A 26,621-nucleotide genomic window follows, 5' to 3' on the forward strand; every position below is an offset into this window, starting at 1 on the left:
ATCACTCTCAGATACTTGTAGGCCTAGATCTTCCTCATGATTACCAAATAATTCCAGGCAGCTGCTCTGAGCACACCCACATTCCTCAGATGTAAGGTCGGGTTGGGCATTGTATAATTTCGCCAAGGTTATTACAAAGGTGGCTGTAAGTGTCATCTCAATGTTCCACAGGTGGGAGAAACAGTGAAGGCTGTTTATAAACCTTTGTTTGAATAGAATAGGATAGAACTTACAGTGCAGAAGGGGGCCATACGGCCCATTGAGTCGGCACCAACCCACTGAAAGAGCACCCTACTTAAGCCTACGCCTCCACCCTATCCCTGTAACCCTACCTAACCTTTTGGACACAAAGGAGCAAATTAACCTGGCCAATCCACCAAACCTGCACACCGTTGGACTGTGGGAGGAAACCACAGCACCCGAAGGAAACACACGCAGACACAGGGAGAAAGCGCAAACTTCGCACAGTCACCTGAGGCTGGAATTGAGCATCGGTCCCTGGAGCTGTGTGGCAGCAGTGCTAACCACTGTGCCACCCCATCAAGGGTGAGAATTATTGAACTTTTAGGCATGTTATGCAGCATAGTTTACTTGGGAGATACTTATGGCTACTTGAACGTTACTGCATGTTTCCCAGAGCTGAAAAAATTTCCCCTTCCCTTGTGTTGCTTTGAAGCACAGAACAACAGACTCATGGAGGAAAAACAGATCATAGAACAATAAATAAAATAAAAGAAATAAATGATCTTTTATTGTCACAAGTAGGCTTACATTAACACTGCAATGAAGTTACTGTGAAAAGCCCCTAGTCGCCACATTCCGGCACCTGTTCGGGTACACTGAGGGAGAATTCAGAACTCTCAGCTGGTACGGGAATTGAACCCGCGCTGCTGGCCTTGTTCTGATACCAGTAAGATACCATTTGGCAAATTGTGCCTGTACTTGCTCTTTGATCGAGGTATCCAGCTGTTTTCACTTCCACGCTCTTTTCCCATCACCATGATCGTTTTCTTCCACCTTTATTGCAAGGTACTTTTGAATCTTCCTCCGTCACCGCCACATGCAGTGTCTTTCAGATTACAACAACTTGCCAAGTAAAACAATATTTTTCTCATGTCACCTCTGGTCCTTCTGCCAGTCACTTTAATCTGTGTCCTCTGGTTACTGGCCCTTGATATCAATGGAAACAATTTCTCCTTTTTCACTCTGTTAAAACCATTCACGAATTCGAAGACCTCAATCAAATCTTTTCTTAATCTTCTCCGCTCTTCGGAAAGCAACTTCAGCTTCTCCAGTCACTTCATATAACTAAAGTCCCTCATCCCTAATACTATGCGAATAAACCTTTTCTTCCAAAAGCGTGGTGCCCAGAATTGAACACAATGCAAAGAGCTGACGCCTAAGCATTGACTGGAACCTTCTGGTCCCGGTGTAACGTACATGCCACAGGGAAAGTAGCAGCCTAGCTAAAAGTCCATTGACTTTTGACAGGACTGGATGATCCTGGCAGTAGGCAGGGTCGGAAATTCACACCCATTATCTTTTAAAGGTATTTTTTAAATGCGTCCTTGGGATTGAGTATCACTGGCAAGGCCAATGTTTATTGCCCACTCCAGTTTCTCTTGAGAAGGTGGTGGTGAGCTGCCTTCTTGAACTGCTGCAATCCATGTGGTGTATATACACCCACTGTGCTGTTTAAGGGAATTCCAGAATTTTGACCCAGCTACAGTGTAGGAACGGCCATATAGTTCTAAGTCAGGATGGTTTGAGCCAGGAATGTGGAGTTGAGATTGAAATTAGATCAGCTCGAAGGACCGCATGGCCTATTCCTGATCCTAATTTATATGTGTGTATGAGTCTTGGCGGGTTGCTGTCATACACACAGCTATCACTGTGTCGGTCGTGAAAGGAGTGACAGTTGAAGGTGGATGGGGTGCCGATCAGAGCAATGCTATGTCCACAATGGTGTTGAACATCTTGAGTGTTATTGTAGCTGCCCTCATCCAGGCAATGGGAGAGTATTCCATCGCACTCCTGTCTTGTGCTTTGTCGGTGGTAGACAGGTTTTGGGGAATCAGGAGGGAAGTTTCTTGTTGCAGAATTCCCAGCCTCTGACCTGCTCTTGTCGCCACAGTATTTATATGGATAATTCGACATTTCTGGTCCATGGTAATAGCCAGACGTTGATGGTGGGAAAAACCACAATCCATGGAAAAGCAGCCATTTGATCAGTAGCCTTAAAACTCCCTCCATCACAGCTATACATTGACAGCAGTGTGTCCCAGCTCCAAGTTCCACTGCAGCAACTCGCTAAGTCACTTTTGACAGCACATTCAAAATCCACAACCTTTACCAACAAGAACAAGAGACAAATGGAAACAGCAACATCTGTAAGTTCTCCGTCAAGCCCAGACCATCCTGACTTGGAAATATATCGCAGTTGTTTATTGTCAGTGCATCAAAAAGCTGTAACTCCTTCCCCAACAGCACTGAGAGGGTATCTATACCACATGGGCTGTAGCAATTCAAGATGGTGGTTCATCACCACCTTCTTAAGGTATGGACAACAAATGCTGGCCGAGCCAGTGACACTCACAGCTCATGAACGGATAAAATATATATATACTTGAGGACTCTCTTCACATTAATGAACAAACACTTCATATATTCTGTGACATTATGTGAAATGTTGAAAATACAAAGGGTTATTGTCATATCAGAATTAACCACTAGATGGAGCTAGATTTAGAACTATATAAAGCACTGTATCACAAGCGTCTGGGAGAAGGCTGGAGAAGGTTGGTGAGGGCTGGCGATAGTGCAGAGGGGAGGTCTAGAGGGTGTCGAGTACAATTATAGAGTGTAGAGACTAGTGTTAGTAGAGTGTAGATTGTAGATTACTAGATTATTGTTTACTATAGCAGTAAGTGGTCGAGCTTCAATAAGTAGTGTAAATAAAAGTTAGCTTTGTTAATGAACTTACCTTCTGTGGTCTTTGTGAACACTACGGCATCCATCCTGATAACAGAATCATAAAGAACACTACATGGTACCAGGAGTTTGTTCCTAAAAAGTAAGCAGTGAGTTTATGAAGTGAGTTTAGCTTTGAAGAAGAAAAGAAGATCTCTGAGACAGCACCAAGCTACTGATCGTAAGATGGAATGTCTGAAAGTGCCAGAACACTTCAGTATGACTGGTAAACTAAGTCTAAACTTTTTTATTTGCCTCCACTTTAGAATTAGCTCCTGATCATCGAAAAATCACACTCTTTTTCAATTTGGCTGGACCGCAGGCATTAGAATTGTTTAATTCCTTTGAATTCATAGACAGTGAGGAAGAAAAAATTTGAATGGCTCATGGACAAATTTGATGTTCATTGCAAAGAGCAAGTGAATGAAACGAACGAGTACGATATGTTTAGAAAAAGGCTGCAGTTAAAAGGAGAATCGATAGATTTGTTTATAACTGATTTAAGACTGAGAGTGCAGTTCTGTAATTTTTCCTCCATTGCGGATTCGATTTTATGGGATCAAATAGTGTTTGGTATATATGATGAACGATTGCGAGAAAGACCAATTTTGCCGTTAGAAGGAGCCATAAATCTTTGCAAGGCCAGTGAGCAAGCCACAAACGAATATGCAGAGTTCAGGGCTAAAGAAAAAGGTGCGAACTCGGGGTACATGGCTGAAGCCATTAACTCTGTGGCGCAGTTCAGAAGACAGCGTGCCACTGATGGTGGCCATTTTGAAAGTGACAACATCAGCGTGATGATGTGCACACCCACTGTAGAAAAATTTGTCCTGCGAAAGGTAAAAAATGCTCGCGATACAGTAAGTTCAATTATTTTGCCTCACAATGCTGTTTTACTTCAGCGACATCGGCAAACAACTCTAAAAAAATCGTTGCATAGACATATAAAGGTACAGAGTATACAAAATGAACGACATGAAGAAAAAATGTCAACTTCAAATAATAGAACAATATTTCAACTCTCCGATTTAATTAAAGATTCGGCTGTAACACTTAATATAAATAGCCCTGATGTTCCATTCAAGCTGGATACGGATTCACATGCAAATTTAATCACAGAGGCAGATCTAAAACGAGTGAACAAGATCCCAAGAATTAAAAAATCAAACTGTAGGTTGACAGACTACAACGGGAATTGGAATTTGAAATTGTGGATGATACCAAGTCATCATTAATTGGGGTAGATGCATGCATAAAATTTAATCTGATACAAAGAATACACACAGCCAGGAATTTAAATGGCTCACTCAATGATTGAATTGAGGAAATATTGAGCAACCTCAAGCATGCCTTTACAACATTAAACTGAAAAATGGGGGGGCGGCGGGTCGGAGTATCGCGGGGGGGCGGAGTGAATCCCGCCCCCGCTGGCCGCCGAACTTTCCGGCACCAGAGATTCGGCGGGGGCAGGAATTGCGCCGCGCTGGTCGACGGGCTCCCCCCGGCGATTCTCCGGCCCACGATGGGCCGAGGTCTTGCTGCTGTAATGCAGTCCCGCCAGCGGGAATTAAATCACCTCTCTTACCGGCGGGACTGGCGGCGCGGGCGGGCACCGGGGTGCTGGGCGGGGCGCGGGGCGATCTGACCCCGGGGTGTGCCCCCACGGTGGCCTGGACCGCGATTGGGGCGCACCAATCCGTGGGCGGGCCTGTGCCGTGGGGGCACTGTTTTCCCTCCACCTCGGCCATAGCCTCCGCCATGGCCGACGCGGAAGTGGACCCCCCCCCCCCGCGCGCATGCGCGGATTTCTGCCGGCCGGCGGAGGCCCTTCGGCCTCGGCTGGCATGGTGCCAAAGGCCTCTCCCGCAGGCCGTCAGCGCGCCAACCATTCCGGCGCGGACCTACCCCCTCAAGGTGAGGGCCTGGCCCCTAAAGGTGCAAAGTGGTTCCCGCCACTCCATCCCGCCGGGACCCCCCGTCCCGCCGGGTAGGGAAGAATCCCAGCCATGATGCTGAGCTAATGATACATGCGCCCAGAAGAGTGTCAGTGCTATTAAGAGACTGTAGCGCACAAAGACTCCGAGAGACGAATAGAGTGAAGTCGATGAGGCTTTATTAAGCGTGACTGTTTCCCCCGCAGTTCAGTAGTAGACTGCCTGCGGGGGAGGACTCCAGGTACTTATACTCCGCCTTCAGGGCGGAGCTAAAGGTCAACATCCAACCAGGACCCGGGATCTGTCAGCCAATGACATCATGGCTTCACAGTCCCACATGACCCCTAATGCATACTACCACATTCACCCCTTGTTAAAAATGAACCTGGCGGGGTGATGCTTCGCATGGTGGTACGGGTTTACAAGGCTGGTCCTGGGAGGAACACTTTCGCATGTTATTACAGTATGTACAAGGGTTTTTTTTTTTCAAACTATTTACAGTAATCGTCAGGAAAAGACAAAATGTTCTCATTAAAAGTCCACATATTGTACTGTTAGATCGACGCCACGAGTCGGTCGGGCGGTCTGGTCGTCCATGTCGATCGCCTCGGCCCCGGTGATGGTGGTGGTGCTTGTTCCGGTGTTGTCGTCTCCGGGAGCCTTACGGTTTCAGCTTGGGCTTCATTCCTGGTCGGGCCTGGGAGGAGGACTGATCCTCCTGGGAAGGGGGCGGTCGCGGGGTGCGGCGGTGGTAGGAAGGGGGGGGTTGGGTGATTGGTGTCGGGGGGGTGTGTGTGTTGCCGGCGGGCGCCAGATCTCGCAGAGAGACCGTGTCCTGTCGGCCGTCGGGGTACTCCGCGTAAGCGTACTGCGGGTTCGCGTGAAGGAGGTGAACCCTTTCGACCAACGGGTCCGACTTGTGCGCCCGCACGTGCTTTCGGAGCAAGATGGGTCCTGGGGCCGCCAGCCAGGTCGGCAGCGACGTTCCAGAGGAGGACTTCCTGGGGAAGACCATGAGGCGCTCATGAGGCGTTTGGTTAGTGCTAGTACACAGTAGTGACCGGATGGAGTGGAGGGCGTCCGGAAGGACCTCCTGCCACCGTGAAACTGGGTGGTCCCTGGACCGTAGGGCCAGTAGGACGGTCTTCCAGACCGTGCCGTTCTCCCTCTCTACTTGCCCGTTCCCTCGGGGGTTGTAGCTGGTCGTCCTGCTCGAGGCTATCCCGTTGCTGAGCAGGAACTGGCGTAGCTCGTAACTCATGAAGGAGGACCCCCTGTCGCTGTGGACGTATGCGGGGCAACCGAACAGTGTGAATATGGTGTTCAGGGCTTTAATGACTGTGGCCGCGGTCATGTCAGAACAGGGGATGGCAAATGGGAAGCGGGAATACTCGTCCACCACATTAAGGAAGTATATGTTGTGGTCGGTGGAGGGGAGGGGTCCTTTGAAATCCAGACTAAGGCGTTCAAAGGGGCGGGAAGCCTTAATCAGGTGCGCACCATCCGGCCTGAAAAAATGCGGTTTGCACTCTGCGCAGATGTGGCAGTTCCTTGTGACTGTACGGACCTCCTCTAAGGAGTATGGGAGGTTGCGGGACTTGATAAAGTGGTAAAACCGAGTGACCCCCGGGTGGCAGAGGTCCTCGTGGAGGGTTTGGAGGCGGTTAATTTGTGCGTTGGCACATGTGCCGCGGGATAGGGCATCGGACGGCTCGTTCAGCTTTCCGGGACGATACAAGATCTCGTAGTTGAAGGTGGAGAGCTCGATCCTCCACCTTAAGATCTTGTCGTTTTTTATTTTGCCCCGCTGTGCATTATCGAACATGAAGGCTACCGACCGTTGGTCCGTGAGGAGAGTGAATCTCCTGCCGGCCAGGTAATGCATCCAATGTCGCACAGCTTCCACTATGGCTTGCGCTTCCTTTTCCACTGAGGAGTGGCGGATTTCTGAAGCGTGGAGGGTTCGGGAGAAAAAGGCCACGGGTCTGCCCGCTTGGTTAAGGGTGGCCGCTAGAGCTACGTCGGAGGCGTCGCTCTCGACCTGGAAGGGGAGGGACTCATCGATGGCGCGCATCGTGGCCTTTGCGATATCCGCTTTGATGCGGCTGAAGGCCTGGCAAGCCTCTGTCGACAGAGGGAAGGTCGTGGTCTGTATTAGGGGGCGGGCCTTGTCTGCGTACTTGGGGACCCACTGAGCGTAGTATGAAAAGAACCCCAGGCAGCGTTTCAGGGCTTTTGAGCAGTGCGGGAGGGGAAATTCCATGAGGGCGCGCATACGTTCGGGGTCGGGGCCTATTATCCCATTGCGCAGTACGTAGCCCAGGATGGCCAGCCGGTTTGTGCTGAAAACACACTTGTCCTCGTTGTACGTGAGGTTCAAGGCTTTAGCGGTCTGGAGGAATTTTTGGAGGTTGGCGTCGTGGTCCTGCTGATCGTGGCCACAGATGGTTACATTGCCGAGATACGGGAACGTGGCCCGCAACCCGTGTTGATCAACCATTCGGTCCATCTCTCGTTGGAAGACCGAGACCCCGTTTGTGACGCCAAATGGGACCCTTAGGAAATGGTATAATCGCCTGTCTGCCTCGAAGGCTGTGTACTTGCGGTCACTTGGGCGGATGGGGAGCTGAGGTAGGCGGACTTGAGGTCCACGGTGGAGAAGACCTTATATTGGGCAATCCGATTGACCATGTCGGATATGCGGGGGAGAGGGAACGCGTCTAGTTGTGTGTACCTGTTGATGGTCTGGCTACAGTCTATGACCATCCTTTGCTTCTCCCCTGTCTTTACTACTACCACCTGTGCTCTCCAGGGACTATTGCTGGCCTGGATTATGCCTTCCTTTAGTAGCCGCTGGACTTCGGACCGAATGAAGGTCCGGTCCTGGGCGCTGTACCGTCTGCTCCTCGTGGCGACGGGTTTGCAATCCGGGGTGAGGTTTGCAAACAAGGACGGGGGTTGCACTTTGAGGGTTGCGAGGCCGCAGATAGTGAGTGGGGGTATTGGGCCGAAGGAATTTGAAGGTTAGGCTCTGTAGATTGCACTGGAAGTCTAATCCCAGTAATGTGGGGGCGCAGAGTTGGGGAAGGACGTAGAGCCTGTAGTTTTTGAACTCCCTCCCTTGCACCGTTAGGGTAACTATGCAGAAGCCTTTGATCTGTACGGAGTGGGATCCTGCAGCTAGGGAAATCTTTTGTGCGCTGGGATGGGTGGTCAAAGAACAGCGTCTTACCGTGTCGGGGTGGATAAAGCTCTCCGTGCTCCCGGAGTCGACTAGGCATGGTGTCTCATGCCCGTTTATCAGCACCGTTGTCGTCGTCGTCTGGAGTGTCCGGGGTCGAGCTTGGTCCAGCGTCATTGAAGCGAGACGTGGTTGTAGTAGTTGAGCGTCTTCTTCGAACCCCGTGGAGCCGTCGATACTGGGGTCCGTTGTTGCCGTCCAAGATGGCGTCGGGGGAGAACAAAATGGCTGCCCCCATGCATCGCACATGGCTGGGGGGTCACAAGATGGCGGCGGGGGTGGACAAAATGGCCACCCTCATGCGTCGTACAGGTCTGGGGTGGTCCAAGATGGCGGCGCCCTTCCTCCCCTCGTGGTGGCCGGGACCCAAAATGGCGGCGTCTGCGGGTCACACATGGGGCGCTGGGGGGGTTGGGGAGCATTAGGAACGCGCGGGGCTCCCTCATCTCTGGGGACAGCGGTGGTCGGGACCCAAATTGGTAGCGCCGGTGGGTCAGACGTGGGGTGCGGGGGAGGGGTTTGGGGGGCGTTAGAGACGCGCAGAACTCCCTCTTCTCCGGGGAGAGCGGTGGTCGGGACCCAAAGTGGTAGCGCCGGCGGGTCATACATGGGGCGCGGGGGGGGATGGTTGGGGAGCGTAAGCGGCGTGCAGGGCTCCCTGTTCTCCCGGGACCGCAGTGGTCGGGACCCAGAGTGGCTGCGCCTGCGGGTCGTACATGGGGCGCTGGGGTGGTTGGGTAGCGTAAACGGCGTGCAGGGCTCCCTGTTCTCCTGGGACAGCGGCGACCTCGCGGGACCGGCACACAGCCGCGAAATGGCCCTTTTTCCCGCAGCTCTTGCAGATCGCTGCGCGGGCCGGGCAGCGCTGCCGGGGGTGTTTCGCCTGGCCGCAGAAATAGCAGCGGGCGCCCCCGGTGCGACTTGGCGTTTGGACCGCGCAAGCCTGTGGGGTGTCCGGGGGGGGTGGGTTTGTCGCGACGGGTACGTACGGAGCCCAATGGGCTGCCACACGGTCGGGGCCGTAGGCGCGGGTATTTCGCGCGGCCACGTCTAGGGAGGCTGCTAGGGCCCGTGCCTCTGAGAGTCCTAGCGACTCTTTTTCTAGAAGTCTTTGGCGGATTTGGGAGGAGTTCATACCTGCCACAAAAGCATCGCGCATTAACATGTCCGTGTGTTCATTTGCGTTCACCGACGGGCAGCTGCAGGCTCGTCCCTAAATTAGTAGCGCGGCGTAGAATTCATCTATCGATTCTCCGGGACGTTGCCGTCTCGTTGCGAGTTGATAGCGAGCGTAGATCTGGTTTACTGGGCGGACATAGAGACTTTTTAGTGCTGCGAACACCGTCTGGAAATCCTCTGCGTCTTCGATGAGAGAGAAAATCTCCGTGCTTAACCTCAAGTGCAGGACCTGTAGTTTTTGGTCTTCTGTGACCCGGCCGGTGGCCGTTCTGAGGTAGGCCTCAAAACAAGTCTGCCAGTGCTTGAAAGCTGCTGCTGCGTTCACTGCGTGGGGGCTGATCCTCAGGCATTCCGGGATGATCCTGAGCTCCATAGTCCTTTAGTCACGCTTAATAAATTGTAGCGCACAAAGACTCCGAGAGACGAATAGAGTGAAGTCGATGAGGCTTCATTAAGCGTGACTGTTTCCCCCGCAGTTCAGTAGTAGACTGCCTGCGGGGGAGGACTCCAGGTACTTATACTCCACCTTCAGGGCGGAGCTAGAGGTCAACGTCCAACCAGGACCCGGGATCTGTCAGCCAATGACATCATGGCTTCACAGTCCCACATGACCCCTAATGCATACTACCACAGAGACCGTCAGATAACACAGAGAGTTAGATAGAATGCAACAATGCAATATCATATTGAAGGTGACTGAGCCGACAGACTGAGTAAGCTCTACGGTGTGTGCGCGTAAACCAAGTGGGGACTTAAAAGTATGTATTGAACCGAAAGATTCATATGATAACATAAGAAGAGAACACTATCCCAAACCTAAAAGAGAAGAGACAACAGCAGAAATGGCGCATGCCAAGTATTTATATAAATTGGCGCTTCCAAGGGATTCTGGCAACTACGTCTGGATAGTAGAAGCAGAAAATTGTGTACCTTTAACACTCCTTTTGGCCGTTATTGTTTTAACCGATTACCCTAATATCAGCTTTCCGCCATGCATTGGAAACTATTATTGAAGGAATACCAGGTGTTTGTGTGTATGGATGATGTGATCATATGGTCCAACACTCCGGAAGAACACTGTGAAAGGCTTCTGAAAGTCCCAACAAGAGTTAATCCCTATGGTTTAAAGCTGAACAGAGAAATGTGCCAATTTAGTATCCAGAAACTAAAATTTCTTGGAGATGTCATATCAAAAGAAGGTGTACAACCAGATCATGGTAAGATTCATGCCATTAGTCAGGTGCCAATACCAACGGATAAGAAAGCAATTCTACAGATGCGGTTAATTTTATGGGCAAGTTTATATCCAATCTGTCCAGCAGAACAAAAGCTTTAAGAAATCTGATTAAAAAGAAGGTTGTATTTCTAGGGACACCTCAGAATGCAGCTGAGTGGCAAGACATGAAATTGTCACTAACTACAGCTCCGGTCTTAGCATTTTTTGATTCCACGAAGAAAACAAAAATATCAATGGATGCCAGTCAGAATGGCATTGGTGCAGTTTTGTTACAGAAAGCAGAAAATAATCTCTGGAAACCAGTTGTGTATGCATCTTGTGCTATGACTCTGACGGAGCAGAGATATGCACAGATCGAGAAAGAATGCCCAGGACTGTTAACGGGCATAAACAAGTTTCATTACTATGTATGTGGCCTACCTCACTTCATTGTGGAAACAGATCATTGTCCTCTGGTCAACATAATAAAGGAAGATCCCAATGACATGTCGCCGAGACTTCAGCATATGATGATGAAACTACGTACCATATGACTTCACGTTAAACTTTACCCCGGGCAAAGAACTAGTTGTAGCAGATGCATTGTCAAGAGCTACGAGTTACGATGATGAGAAAGCATCAGAATAAGTATTCAATGTGGAAGCACATGCCACATTTGCCGCAGACATGTAACCTGTGTCTGATGCAAAGCTAAGTTTAATACGGGATGAAACTGAAAAAGACACAGGGCTGAATTCTCCGCCGTCGGGAATCTCTGTTTTGCCGACAGCCCGGGGGTTCCCTGACGGTGTGGGCTGCCACACAATGGGAAACTCCATTGACCAGCAGGCGAAACGGAGAATCCCGGCGGTGAGGTGGAGAAACCCGCCCATCATACTTCAACTGGTGATCAAAAAACGAAGAGAAAGATGGCCTAATGGCAATTGCATCAGTTTTCAATGATGTGGAGATGCCGGCGTTGGACTGGGGTGAGCACAGTAAGAAGTCTCACAACACCAGGTTAAAGTCCAACAGGTTTGTTTCAAATCACTAGCTTTCGGAGCGCTGCTCCTTCCTCAGGTGAATGGAGAGGTAGGTTCCAGAAACATTTATATAGACAAAGTCAAAGATGCAAGACGGTACTTTGAATGCGAGCATTTGCAGGTAATTAAGTCTTTACAGAGCCAGAGTGAGGGGTAACTCCAGGTTAAAGAGGTGTGAATTGTCCCAAGCCAGGACAGTTGGTAGGATTTCGCAGGCCAGTTGGTGGGGATGAATGTAATGCGACATGAATCCCAGGTCCCGGATGAGGCCGTACCCATGCGTGCGGAACTTGGCTATAAGCTTCTGCTCTGCGATTCTGCGTTGTCGCGCGTCCTGAAGACCGCCTTGGAGAGCGCTTACCCGAAGATCAGAGGCTGAATGCCCTCGACTGCTGAAGTGTTCCCTGACTGGAAGGGAACATTCCTGCCTGGCGATTGTAGCGCAACGTCCGTTCATCCATTGTCACAGCATCTGCAGGGTCTCGCCAATGTACCAAGCTTCAGGACATCCTTTCCTGCAGCAGATGAGGTAGACAACATTGGCCGAGTCGCACAAGTATATACCGCGTACCTGGTGGATGGTGTTTGTAATAATATACACATCAGTATATGATGGTGCAGAGACACACACCGACTGACACACTGCAAGACCAATCAACACACACAACACAGCAACCAATCACCAGTTAGGGCACGGTCACTATAAAGACAGAGGGCACTAGTTTTCCCGCTTATTTGGGATGCAGCCTCTGAGACAGACAGAGCCCGCAGTCAGTAGCACAAACATCCACCATGTGCCAGCAGTATAGGCTGGTCAGGTTAGGCATAGGTCTTCAGTCAATCTAACATAGTGTCGACCCACAGTGCAAGTATGTTTAACAGCTTTTAGTTAAATAAAATAGAGTTGTACTATTACAAGTGTTGGTAGCCTGTCTATGTTACTGCTAAGGTAAATGCAGTCTCCACAGATCCAGAGTACCCAACACATCAGTGTTCTCATGTGTAATGGTGGTACCCATGTCAATGATCAGTTTTCAAAGTATCAAGGATGACCTGACTTTATAAATAGATTCCTGTTGAAAAGAGACAGAATTGTAATGCCGTCCTGCCTACGAAGAGGTATTCTGGAAAAGATACATAAAGGCATCAAGGGATAGGGAAGTGTCGAAGACGTGCCAGGCCGTCAGTATATTGGCCAGGCATCAATAGAGATGTTGACAACCATGTGCAAGAGTATACTGTCTGTGAAACACATCAACCTTATTAAACTTAGCGGACCCCAAGGCCGTCGAGAAATTTGACTCGTTTGTTTTCCAGTCGTAAGAGGGAAAAGAGGACCCTGAAATAACCTTTAGCAGTTTGAGAATATCTGTCTTGTGGTAAAAAATATAATCCTTGATAGATATGTATTCAACTCAACAAAGCAAAGAGCAGATGAATCAATACATTCTTACACGGCCACTCTGAAAATACTAGCAAAGAAATGTGAATGTGGAACTCTCTCTGATGAACTAATCAGGGATCAAATAGTTTGTGGAATTAACAGCAATTTAGTCTGCAAATAACTGCTGCGAGAGAAAGATCTATGTTCCAAACAGCTATTAGTTTCTGCATGTTAAACGGATATTCAGAAACGAGAAGCAGAGATTTTAGGCAGGAAGCAGAAGTAGTTGCAGTATAGAGGGTACGAATGTACTGCTCCAACTACAGAGGGCAGCGCCCTTAGAACAGAACAACTGTTTTGCATGTGGTAAAAGGTGTAACAAATGTGGGAAATGGAATCACTTTGCTAGATTCTGCAGATCAACATCACAGCTGCCCTCCTCTGCTATCAGCAACTTGACAGCTGGTCGGTGCTCCACGGATAGGATCGTCTGTAAGGTGAATGAACTGGAGTTCAGCTAAAGCAGCGAAGCTACAGAGCCTCCAACAACGCTCTATTGTGAGAGTGTTGACACCGTCACAGGAAAGAGTGTGATCTTCACCACCCTCAACATAATTTGCAGTCATGCAAGACTGAAGGTAAAGATTGACACTTGCGCAAAGTGTCCAGCTGAATGTTATGGGGCTGAAACCCATATCAAGCACAATACCCTAGCATCCAGGAAAACCTCATGGCTTACGGTGGACAAACCGTCCATTAAGCACAGAGCAGTTTCAAGTTTCATATAGTTGAACAGAATGTAAGGACAATGTTAGGTCTAATGGTGGCTGCAGTAAAGAAAGATGGCACAGGGTATGCATTGACACAGTGCACTTGAACAAGACACGGTTTGGACCTCATCACCCTATAAAGCAGTGGAACATGTGATAGTAGATAAGCAAAATGCGAAGGTGCCCAGCATCCTCGATGTGAAATGTCAGTTCTGTCAGATCCCGCTAGATGAAGAATCCTCAAAGCTAACCATATTCATGTCCCCGTTTACTTTGCATGCCCTATGGGAGCTCCACTTGCAGTAGGGTCTTCCAGCAGTGAATGGATCAACTCTTTGCAGGCCAACCTTGAGAAATCATTGTCGATGGCATCCTAGTTTTTGATCATAGTATACAAGAACATGATTCATATTTTTGTCCCGTCCTTGACAGAATCAGGACTATACAGCTGAAGTTTAATCCTTCAGTTGTAGATTCAGACTCAATCAGGTTCCCTCAAATGGGCCATTTACTCACAAACGATGGTATAAAGCCCGATACAGAAAATTAAATGGCTATACGACAGATGTCCAATCCTGTGGACAAGTACATCCTGCAGCACTTTCTTGTTATCACAAATTATCTTTTGTTTATTCCCAGTTATCGTGAGGTCACTGGACCTCTTTATCAACTTCTCTACCAGGATGCTGAATGGTGCTGGCAAGAGCAGCAAACAGCAGTCTTCAACAGACTCAAACAGGCACTCGCAGCCCCATCGATGCTACAATACTTTGACGTTTGAGCACCCGGACTTATATCAGCAGAGAATCCAGAATGGCAGACCAATAGCCTTTGCTTCAAGGGCCCTCACTGACACTGAGACTCATTGCATAGATTGAGAAAGGACTTCGTCTTCACCTGTCACAAATGTCATGATTTCATAGAATCATAGAATTCCAGCAGTGCAGAAGGACACCATTTGGTTACAATATGGTTGTCCTGCAACTGTTGAAACAGATCATTAGCCACTCATAACTATCTTAAAAACACCTCCCCACACGGAGGTTGCATGGCTACAATGCACGATGCTAAAGCAGCAATATTACAATCTCAGTATCATCGACAAGAAGCTCTACTTGGTCAGTGCCCTTTCCAGTGCCTTCTTAGACATTACAGACCAGGCAAATCATGAGGAAGACATAGATATCATGATAATGGTGGTGCTCTCCTCTCATCAAATTCAGGAACTCAATGATACCTCAACAAGTAGACATCACTTGTAGACAATTGCGCAATGCCATCATGAGGGACTGACCGGTATCCTCAAGAGAGATTCCCTATGGGCTCTGCACATTCTTCGCCATCAGAGCTGATATTTAAAAAGGGAGATGGAGAAAAAATAGGAAATTATAGACTAGGCAGCCAGATGCCGGTTTGTGGAAAATGCTAGAGTCCATTGTCAAAGATTTTACAGCAGAGCACTTGGAAAACAGTGGCAGGATTGGACGGAGTCAGCATGGATTTATGGAAGTGAAATGATGCTTGACGAATCTACGGGAATTCTTTGAGAATGTAACAAGTAGAGTTGATGAGGGGGAGCCAATGATGTGGTTTATTTAGACTTTCAGAAGGCTTTTGACAAAGTTCCACATAAGAGATCATCAGCATGTTAAAGTAAGTACATGGGACTAGGGGTAGTGTATTGGGATGGACAGAAAACTCGTTGGCAGACAGGAAACAATGAGTAGGAATAAGCAAGTCTTTTTCCAAATGGCAGGCAATGACTAGTGGGGTAATACAAGGACCAGAGTTTGGAGCTTAGCTATTCACAATATTTATCTTCATGATTTAAATGTAATATCTCCAAATTTGTAGATGTCACCAAGATGAGTAGGAGGATAACCTGTGCAGAGGATGAAGAGAAGCTTCACTGAGATTTGGACAAGTTGCGTGACAGGGCAAATGAATGGCAGAAGCAGTATAATGCGGATAAATGCGAGGTTATCCACTTTGCTTGCAAAACAGGAACGCAGACTATTATCTGAATGGCAATAGATTGAGAGAAGATAATGTGCAACTAAATGTGGGTGCCCTTGTACACCAGTCGCTGAAAGTAAGCATGCAGGCACAGCAGGTGACAAAGAAGGGACGTGGTATGTTGGCCTTCCGAGCATGAGGATTCGAGTAAAGGAGCAGGGATGTCTTGCTGCAATTATACAGGGCCTTAGTGAGACCACACCTGGAATATTGTGTGCAGTTTTGGTTTCCTTTTCTGAAGAAAGATGTTCTTGACATAGAGGGAGCGCAGTGAAGGTTGACCAGACTGATTCCCGGGATGGCGAAACTGATGTATGAGGAGAGATTGAGTAATTTAGGATTATATTCTCTGGAGTTCAGAAGAATGAGTGAGAATCTAATAGAAACCTATAAAATTCTAACAGGACTGGACAAGGTAGATGTAGGAAGGATGTTCCCAATGGCAGGGGAGTCCAAAACTAGGCATCTCGGTCTAAGGATATGGGATAAACCATTTAGTACTGAGATGAGGAGAAATTTCTTCATCCAGAGAGTGGTGAGCCTGTGGAATTCATTATCACAGAAAGCAGTTGAGATCAAAACATGTTTCCAAGAAGCTACGGAATCAAAGATTGCAGGGGGAATGATTATAGAGGGAAAGATTATAGCCTCAGATGGTGACCGCTATATACGCAATTGGTTGCACTGTTGCTTCACAGTGCCAGGGACCCGGGTTCGATTCCTGGCTTGGGTCACTGTCTGTGCTGAGTCTGCACGTTCTCCCTGTGTCTACATGGGTTTCTTCCGGGTGCTCCGGTTTCCTCTCACATGTCCCGAAAATGGACGTTCTGAATTCTCCCTCAGTGTACCCAAACAGGCGCCGGAATGGGGCATCTAGGGGATTTTCACAGTAATTTAATTGCAGTGTTAATGTAAACCTACTTGTGACAATAATGAAGATTATTACTATTTATTGAGAGAACAGGTTACTGAGTTGGATTATCAGCCATGATCATAATGAATGGCAGAGCAGGCTTGAAGGGCCGAATGGCCTACTCCTGCTCCTATTTTCTATGTTTCAATGAACAATGGGATCACTATACTGGCCCTCCATGTACGCAGACATAGAAAAGGAAGTCTCCAGATGTGCACCATGCAATGCACTCAAGCCGTATCAAGCAAAATAACCATTGCATTTCCATGAGGTCCCGGACATCCCATAGTCATTCACAACAGCTGATATCTTTCAATGGAATGGTAAACAACATTTAGTCTCAGTTGATTTATATTCCAGGTAATTTGAACTCTTCTACCTGCCAAACATAACAAGTACTACAGTCATCATCAAGTTCAAGAGACACTTCGCCACACACAGCATCCCGCAGAGACACACAACAGACAATACTCACCAATTTGTCTCCAATTGATTTTCGTAACTTTGCACTTTAAGCATATCTCAAGCAGTCCCCTGTATCCACAGTCAAACGGTTTGGCAGAATGGGAGGCTCACTCAGCCAATCATCTACTAGAAAAATATGCACAGGATCGCACAGACTACTTTGCTGCACTCCTCAGCCAGCAAAGTCTACCACAACAGGGCCTGCCCTTGCCAGCATAGTGACTCTTTTGAGATGTATTAGAACCACAATTCGTACTGCTAAGTATCTGCTGCAGCCCAAACTTGAAACCAACGTGAATGATGTCCTCATGCAACACAGTCATAGAATTTACAGTGCAGAAGACTGCACAGATTGAGAAGCAAATTCCACAGAGGCATGGCAGCCTAATACCTGGTCAAATGGTCAGGATCCAGACTGCATGTGGCCATGATCAATTAGCAGTGGTACACAACCAGCTCCCCCCAAGTAAACACTTATATGTCAGCCTCGGATGGTACCCGATGGTGCAATTGTCTTCTCCCCCTACAGATATCAGAACCACCATCAACAGCTGAAACAACATTTCAATCATCTGGCCTATGGCACACGTCCCCCACACCAGTGGACATGCAGATTATTTCAAAGACTCATGCAGTGAACCCTGCACCTACAGAACACGGTGATGGAATGTTCCAGGCTGGCCACAGTAAGGGCACTGGCCAGAGTAAGACTACATCACCAACTGACATAACCATATGTTCAGGGAGCCTGAGCAAGCTGAACATGAGGTTCCAGGACTTTATTACCACCTAGCCAAGAACTGACCAAGAATCTCATTTTTCTACAATGAAAAGTGGTAAGGGAAAAGGAGACGCGATGGGCTATGCACCACCTGCAACAGTTTAGTCCCTGTCTCGCTGTACATGTAAATTGTTCTGCATTGTTAGATGGTTTCATTTGTATGTTACACTATGTTCTGTATGTAGTTTCCGATTACGCACACTGTTACATCTCATACCACCGGGTGTTCTAACTAAACAGGGAAGATGTAGATCAAGTGTTCACATGATAACATGATGACATGGCTGCAAAAGAAACCACGTGTCGTGAGTGTGGGAGTTGCCTCCGGGGGCTCGGGCAGAGCTCAAGAGTCGCAGTAGCTGCTGAGCTGGTGAAAAAACTACTCTTTGTTATGAGTCCTTGTTGTCTGTGATTCAGGAACCCAACACATTTACAGTCATTGCATTGAACCCGACTTTTATTGCCTCACTTCAGGCCGTACTGTCAATAAATCAATGTCAAATCATTATTTTTCCGAATAACTGAAACAAATGAAAATAAATGCTAAAATGGCATCAATCAAGACAGGCTTTAGAGAAGTTGAATGAATAGTAATGGTGTGATATCTAGCTGTGAACAGGTTGATCGGAAGGTTTTGTTCTTTTGTGAAGAACCAAACACAGCGCAGGCTGTAAATCCAAGAGACAGGTATTTTTTTCAGGCTATCATCAGCTCTCTGCTCTTCCTTTCTTGTTATAGCTACTTTAAACATGTTTGATCGATCATTACACATGAACTTAACTCATAATGCTTCACCCAATTACATTTGGAAAGGCTTGGGTAAAATGTAAAGGAAACAGCGCATTGCAAACATCAGCACATTTACTCACGTGGATTGGGTCCAGAATCTTAACTGCAGCCTTGCTGTCATTTTTTTTGTTTAATACTTTGAAGACTTTGCCATAGGTTCCTTTACCAATGGTTTCAATAATCTCCCACGTATCTGAGGGATCAGGGAAGCTGTCAAAGATGATCGTTCTTCCGGTTAACGGGAACATCCCTAACAGTGATACCCTGATAAACAATGGAAAAGAAACAATAAATAAAATACATTGAGCACTTGTTAACATTCAGAGCATTCTATTCTCTTCCAGTCAGAATTTACAGAAGGGTTTGTTACAGCCCAGGCTTATTCAAAACATTTTTCTGCTTATGGCTAAAGGATCATCAGCCAGCAAAGATTCTTATTATAAGCTACCCATGTCCTCATCTGTGCAGAGAGTGCGATAGCATGAAATGGAATTGATCGGAATCCCTGTGTTGCAAAGTTTGCATGAAATTATCTCAGGTGACTCTGGTACAGCATTATCGTTTATTCTTCCACCATATGATGGGAGAGAACTACACAGAGCAACACTCTGCCAGTCTACAGAATTGTAAGCACCCTTTAAACACTGTCAGCCACGTACAAAGAACATTGTTTAGATTACATGGTTCCCAGGCAGGGTGTCTCTTAGTTTAGGCACTGTCTATCCTTCATGATTTCTCCAAGAGGTTGCACATAATCTTTGTCTCAATGTCTGTTCCTTCTACGATAAACACCCAAGGTCTTCCAGAGGAATGTTTTGCTGACAAAGGTCTGCGAGGGTACAAGGCTCATCTGAGGAATGTATTGTACTGCTGGGATCTGTTGTGTAGCGAAGGTTCAGTGGCATAAAGCTGATTGCCTAAATAAACATGCAGGTAGTGGTCTCTTTTACTCCAAGTGCATGAATATTGGTTTTAACCCAATTTAATTTTAATTTAAAAAAAATAATCTTTCTTGTCACAAGTAGGCTCACATTAACACTGTAATGAAGTTACTGTGAAACGCCCCTAGACACCACATTCCGGCACCTGTTCGGGTACACAGAGGGAGAGTTCAGAATGTCCAAATTACCTAACAACACGCCTTTCGAGACTTGTGGGAGGAAACCGGAGCACCCGGAGGAAACCCACGCAGACACAGGGAGAACGTGCAGACTCTGCACAGACAGTGACCCAAGCCTGGAATCGAACCTGGGACCCTGGTGCTGTGAAGCAACAGTGCTAACCACTGTGCTACCCTGTCCAAAATTCATATTAGTTTTATTAGTCCTTTTTATCAGTGCAATTAATAAATTCATATGAGTTTAATTAGTTGTTAATTCTTGGTTATGGTATACACACACCAGAAATCACTTGAGGTGACCATCACATTCTTCTGTCCCCTTTGAAAGGTAGACATAAAAGACTTGCATTTAGAATCATAGAATCATTGAATCAAATAATTTACAATGCAGAAGGAGGCCATTCGGCCAATTGAGTCTACACCGGCCCTTGTAAAGAGCACCCTACTGAAGCCCACACCTCCACCCTATCCTGTAACCCATTAACCCCACCCAACCTTTTTGGACACTAAGGGCAATTTATCATGGCCAATCCACTAACCTGCACATTTTTGGACTGTGGGAGGAAACCGGAGCACCCGGAGCAAACCCAAGCAGACACGGGAGTATGTGCAGACTCCACAGAGACAGTAACACAAGCCGGGAATCAAACCTGGACCCTGGAGCTGTGAAGCAACAGTGCCTAATCACTGTGCTACCGTGCCCAAATATATAGTGCCATTCACAACTTCCTGACATCGTCAAGCATTTTTTAGATTAATTCAGGTTTATTTATTGATGTAATAATAGACAGGAACAAGGAAAGATAGCAAGATACAATAGCGATCCAGTAAAGGGGGCGGCATTCTCCGACCCTGCGCTGGGTCGGCACGGCGCCGTTCGGGAGCCGCTCAACGCATTCCCCCTGGCGATTCCCCCCGCGCGACGGGCCTAGTGCCCGCCGAGTTAGGACGAGTCCTGCTGGCGTCGTTCTCATCTGGTCCTACCCGGCGGGACCTCAGCGTTCATCCTGCCGGGGGTGACCTGGTGGGAGGAAGGGGGGATCCGACTCTGGGGGGGCCTCTACCGGGGCCTACCGATCGGCGGGTGGGCTTATCCCATTGGGGGCCTATGTTCCTCCGTGCCGGGCCGCTGTAGCTCTCCGCCATGTTGCGTCGGGGCTGGCGCAGAGACGGCAACCCACGCACATGCGCAAACTCACGACGGCCGCGGCGTGCATGCGCAGACCTGCGGTGCCCGTTCTGATGCCCGAATCGGCAGCTGGAGCTGCATCAGTCGCTCCAGTTCCAACCTGGCCCACTGTGCGGCGCAGGATCGCTGATCCTAGGGGCCTGTTGACGCCGTCGTAAAACGCTCCGGCGTCAACACTTAGCCCCAGGATCGGAGAATCCCGCCCAGGGGCTCTCAGTGAAAACATGACAGGATGTGCGCTAGATTTTCCAGAAATGCTTTGAAGGAGAAAATCTTCAGAGATATAGGGAAAAGGACAGGGGGCAGGATTCTCCGTCAGCTGACATCATTATCGTGAAACGCTATTGGGCGAAGAATCAGTTTTGATGCCAAAATCGTGGCGGGCGGCAGGTTCATGCTTAATCACAATTCTCTGGTGCCTCGACAGTGGCGGCAATGTGTTCCACTCTGCACGTACAGTACCCCAGACCTGAACCAATTCTCCGCCTCCACCGGGGGGAATTCCTGACGGCGAGGTTCCTTTGTGCTTTCAAAAATCGTGAAACAGGTGCTGTGGCTGATGAGGGGAGGGAGGGGGAAGGAAAGTGTCCAACATCTCCATAGTGTGCTGACAGTTGTGCCACTGACCAGGGGGCATCTGCCTGTCGAGGAGGTGGAATGTGGAGAGTAGCAGGGAGTGGCCAGGAGGTGGGCTTTGGGGTCAGGATGGATGGGCACGGAACACCATTGCCGCAGTCTGCCAGGCAGCCATATGGCTGTGCACGCCGCTGACTGTCCACTTTGACCCTAGCGGCATAGGTCGTCTGGGTGCTCCCATAGGCCACCCCTCCTCGGTACCCCCTGACTCCAGCTGATGCAACAGGTTGGGTGCGTTCCAGGACAACCAGTGCCATCTTGTTGGCTGGGATGAGTGTGTGCGGGGAATGGAGTACTAATATGCGGTTGCAGCTTGTCAACTTCTCGAGTGTCAATCCCGAATCCAGCGAATCTGACACCATTTTCCATTGGAATCGATTGTGTTCCACGGGGTGCCGGTGCTAGCCCTTAACGGTCAGTGAATTGGACCTGGTACGGTGCCACTATTGCAGTCGTAGAACTCCACGAATCCTGCCCCGATGTCAAGACTTAGGGCTTGTTTCTCTGTTTCAGCAAATGGAGAATTTGCGGGAGTTCTACGACAAAACGATTGGCGCCGACCCTTCACCGATTCTGGGACTGGTGAGGGGCTAGCAGTGGCGCCAAGTGAAACTCCCGGCTCCTGTGCCGAAAACGGCTGGAGAATGGCCGGATCCGTGGCCGCGCATGCGTACGCTGACGACCTGCAGCAGTTGCGCCGTACAACATGGCGCCGGCCGTGTGCAAACCCAACCCTGGCCACCTCCTGGCCACCTCCCACCAGTCCCCCCAGCCCTCGCGGAAGCCTCCTGGCCAGCGGCATGGATCACGGCCAAGTGTGGCGGTGCTGGACATGTCTGCAGCATCCACGCCAGTTTCCCGACCACTCAGACCACACGTGTCCCGTGCAGTCGGGGACTTGGCCCACCGGAGGTGGAGCATCGAGGGAGGGCTTGCTGATGGCGCGCCAACGGTGTTGCTGTGACGTGCTGCATGCGACGTGATTACGGCATTTTGAAGGGGGTGGAGCATGGCTGGCCGCGTCAAACCAGCGCTGACCCCGATTTCGGCGTCGGAGTGGATTCTCCGCCCAATTGCCGATTACGATATCGGCGTCAGGCAACAGAGAATCCCGCCCTTAGTCTCAGGAATGGAGAATCCAGCTGAGGATTCACTTGAAAAGAGTTGGCACAGACATAATGGGACGAATGGTCACCCACTGTGCTGTGCCGGTTTATGTATTCTCTGAGATGCTGAGTTGCAGGTCTCATCCCATTACAGTAAATAACTAAGAACACACATAACATCAGTACAGAAACGGTGAAAATATCCTTCTTAAAATGTATTTCTGAGGTTGATAATTTTCAGAACATGGGAATGAAACAATCTTGCATCGACATTAATAAAGCAGTGGTTTATCTGAATAATGTTGTTCGGATCTCTTCCCAGAATTGAAAACAAAGTAAGCTGCCATTCCACTGATATATGTCTTGTGTACTTGTGTGTATTTTTATGGAGAAGAAAATACAGATTGGCTGAAATGCACTGTGTCCATTCCATGAGCCTGTGTAAACCTACTGCTACCTAGCAACCTTGACATCGCTTCATGTTGTTACGATTTAGTTCTGACACTCTAAAAGGCAAAATGGTGGGAAATTGTGCAGGAAGAACATGTCCCCAAATTACAAATGAAATGAAGTGTCTATATGTTTGAGATGGGCTGGGGGTACAGCATTCAGGTGCATCTCTTCCTGTGTAGATTAATAGTGTTGTGCTAAGTAGATTGGCATTTATCTCATTTTAATATATTTGAGTATTTCGCTTACTTTAACCTTGGCAGTTCTTCTCCATTTCTGAAGGTTCTCTAAATAATCACACTCTAGATTCTCTGCTGAACTGGCAAATCAAATTTGTTCAGATAGAAAATTCTGTTTGTTATTGATTTTCAAATCTACCACAACCAATTCTGAGATTTGCAGTGTAAGTGCTGAATTGTTGTTTGTAGTATTGTGAATGGAAATTTACCTCCTCGTCAGGTAAATGTCAAAAATAAAATTGTGCACGCCCTATGATAGCATTTTCTCCAAGGCCCACGATTCAACTTGGGAAACAACGGCCGGGATTCTCCGATGCCCCGCCGGGTCGGAGAATTGGCGGGGGTTGGGGGGGGGCGCAAGAATTGCGCCACCCCACTCCGACGCCGGCCAACTGATTCTCCGGCGCCGATTCTCAGGCGCCCGCGGGACCGCCGCCGCGCCAGTCGGGGTGAAAGCGGCCTCCCGGCGATTCTCCGCGCCTCGACGGGCTGAGTGCCCGCCGAGTTCGGCCGAGACCTGCCGGTGTAGGTTACGTATGGTCCTACCTGGCAGGACCTCGGAGTTCCAGCTGCAGGGGCTGTCCTGGTGGGGGTGCGGGGCGATCCGACTCCGGGGGGGCCTCCACGGTAGCACATCCACGCGATCGGGGGCTACCGATTGGCGGGCGGGCTATTTTTGTGGGACGCTTATGGTCCTTTGCGCTGGGCCCCTGTAGGGCTCCACCATATTACCCGGGGGCCGGCGTGGAGACGGGAACCCATGTGCATGCGTGAACTCCCACCAACCGTGGCACGCATGCGCACATGGTTGGAGCAGCGGACACCACTCCGGCGCCGTACTAGCCCCATGGGAAGGGGTTAATACCTGGGCCTGCGTCAGAACTTGGCCGCGGGATCGGAGAATCCCGGCCAGCAGCTTTTTTCCATTCTTTGTTTTGTATCTTAGGGGAGGACTCCCCCCCCGCCCCGCTCCAACCCCCAGGTGACTAACCAATGGCCGGCGGCAGGACCAAACCGGAGTAGATGTCTACGGGGTTTTATGTGCCCCTTACCCTCTGCTATCGGGGGACGCCCCACGGGGGTTGCCATTGGTGGGACCAGAGATTTCGCTGACAGGAGGACCAGAAAACATTGGCCTTAGGTTTCACCAGTGAGTGGAACTGGATTGGCTTTGTGCAAGACCTTTCTTCAATGTGTCACTACAGCATATAGTTTCCCCAATGGTTCTGTAGAAGCATCTGCTTTTAGCTAAACCGAGGAGAAACGCTGTAAGAAAAAAAACGAGAGGGCAGCACGGTAGCACAGTGGTTAGCACAGTTGCTTCACAGCTCCAGGGTCCCAGGTTCGATTCCTGGCTTGGGTAACTGTCTGTGCGGAGTCTGCACGTTCTCCCCGTGTCTGCGTGGGTTTCTTCCGGGTGCCCCTGTTTCCTCCCACAGTCCAAAGATGTGCAGGGTAAGTAGATTGGCCATGATAAATTATCCTTAGTGTCCAGAAAAGGTCAGGTGGGGTTACTGAGTTTTGGGGATAGGGTGGGCTTAAGTGGGGTGCTCTTTCCAAGGGCAAGTGCAGACTCGATGGGCTGAATGGCCTCCTTCTTGTAGCCATCTGGGATGGCCATGTCCCGATTACAAAATGGACACTTGCAAAGAATGCAGGGAAAATTGGACAATACTAAGAAACAAGCAGGTGCAAGGTCTGTCTGTTGATTAGAACCTTAAGTTCTCAGACAGGAAAGAAACTGCTAAGCAATCTACATATTAATGAGCCATCTCCGGGGACAAAAGGGAAACATTTATATACACAATGTTAAGGCAGACACCCCGGCGCCAGAAGAGACTAAAACAAAGCAGACCAACAGTCACCTAGGACACGCCCAGCAATCAGGGAACCACCCCTCTATTGGAGGAAGATTGATACGAATGATTGGGAAAGACCCAATTAATTGAGCCAACGCATGCTACGAGATAGACGCTCCTAGTTGCTATCCTGTAAACAGCTCAACCCAGCAGCCTCAGAAACAAGCAACGGCCATTGTTCCTCTGACTGAGTGGGCACCCAAAGCTAAGTATAGGCTTTAGTAATAGTGATAGTTTAGTTTGTAGAGTTTATGCATGAGTATATTTGACTGTGTGTAAATAAATGAGCATTGCTTTTGAACTTACTAACTGGTGTATCGCGTCTTTGATCAGTATTTTTTTTCTGAACCTTGGGGCGGTGTCGAAAGATACCTTATGACTCTTGAGCAAACGTAATTAAACAGAGCCAAATTAAGAAACAGCCAAAGTTAGCAACATTTACTGGCGACTCCGACGGGATTCGACTTATAAGTGGCCTAACCACTCTGAGAGAACCCAAAATTTGAATTGAGAATCCAATTGGGAACTGAAAAACCACAAGCGTAAGAATAGTACTGGTCAAGCCTCTGAGATTAAGAAGTGTGCTAATGCATGCGTACTAACAGGGGTATAAGGTAAACCTGAGAGATTTTGTTGCGTAAAACTGTTGGGGGTTTTGTAGGCCGGAAATTAGCGTAAGCCATACCCGTGTTTACATCACCACTTTATCACCTCCTGATCCAAATTCAGTAGAGAACCTCGATAGAGAAAATGGCAATGAAGGCAATGGAATGCCTCATGAACCCTCAGGAATTCGAGGTCGCAGCGACCAGTAGAGTGGGACAGTGTCCCGTTTGGGAAGATGAGATCAGGAAATATCTCAAAGGGAAAGGATGGCCCCTTTGTAGTGAATTCTGCACCAATGACGAAACAGGTCCCGGGAGTATAGGACATACTTGGTGGGAGAGTCTGTCAGAGATACATGAGAAGAGCATGGGAAAAGCATGCAAGCCGATGGCAATCATGTCCTGTCTGGCACAATTACGAGGCACAGAGGAGGTCGTTAGGATGCTCCGTAGAGAGATAGAGGAGAGGGACAGAAGTAGTGAGGTAGACGTGAGCGAGGTAGAGAAGAGGAATCGAGATTTAAAAGAGCAGTTAGCAGCAGGGACAGAGAGGTGGATGATGCCAAGCGGGAACGTCAGTCTTGTCTAGCGCATTTGAACAGTTTTCAGACGCAATATGATAAGGCCTACCAGGACACGCAACGTGCGGTCTTGGTTAGACAAGAAATAGAACAGCAAGTCAAGAAATTGCAGAAACAATGCAATGATTTAAAAGC

The 26,621-nt window shown here is 48.6% G+C and overlaps 1 protein-coding gene across 1 annotated transcript in view; it reads right to left on the reverse strand.

Moving 5' to 3' along the window:
* myo3a (myosin IIIA) overlaps window positions 1-26,621 on the reverse strand; it is a 683,164-nt gene that overhangs the window by 622,810 nt on the left and 33,733 nt on the right. The window contains exon 2 of the mRNA XM_072508449.1: window positions 18,782-18,965. Coding sequence (XP_072364550.1) covers window positions 18,782-18,965 — 184 coding nt within the window. The remainder of the gene's footprint in view (window positions 1-18,781; window positions 18,966-26,621) is intronic.

The sequence above is a fragment of the Scyliorhinus torazame genome, chromosome 6 (assembly GCF_047496885.1).
Source record: "Scyliorhinus torazame isolate Kashiwa2021f chromosome 6, sScyTor2.1, whole genome shotgun sequence".
Classification (NCBI taxonomy): domain Eukaryota; kingdom Metazoa; phylum Chordata; class Chondrichthyes; order Carcharhiniformes; family Scyliorhinidae; genus Scyliorhinus; species Scyliorhinus torazame.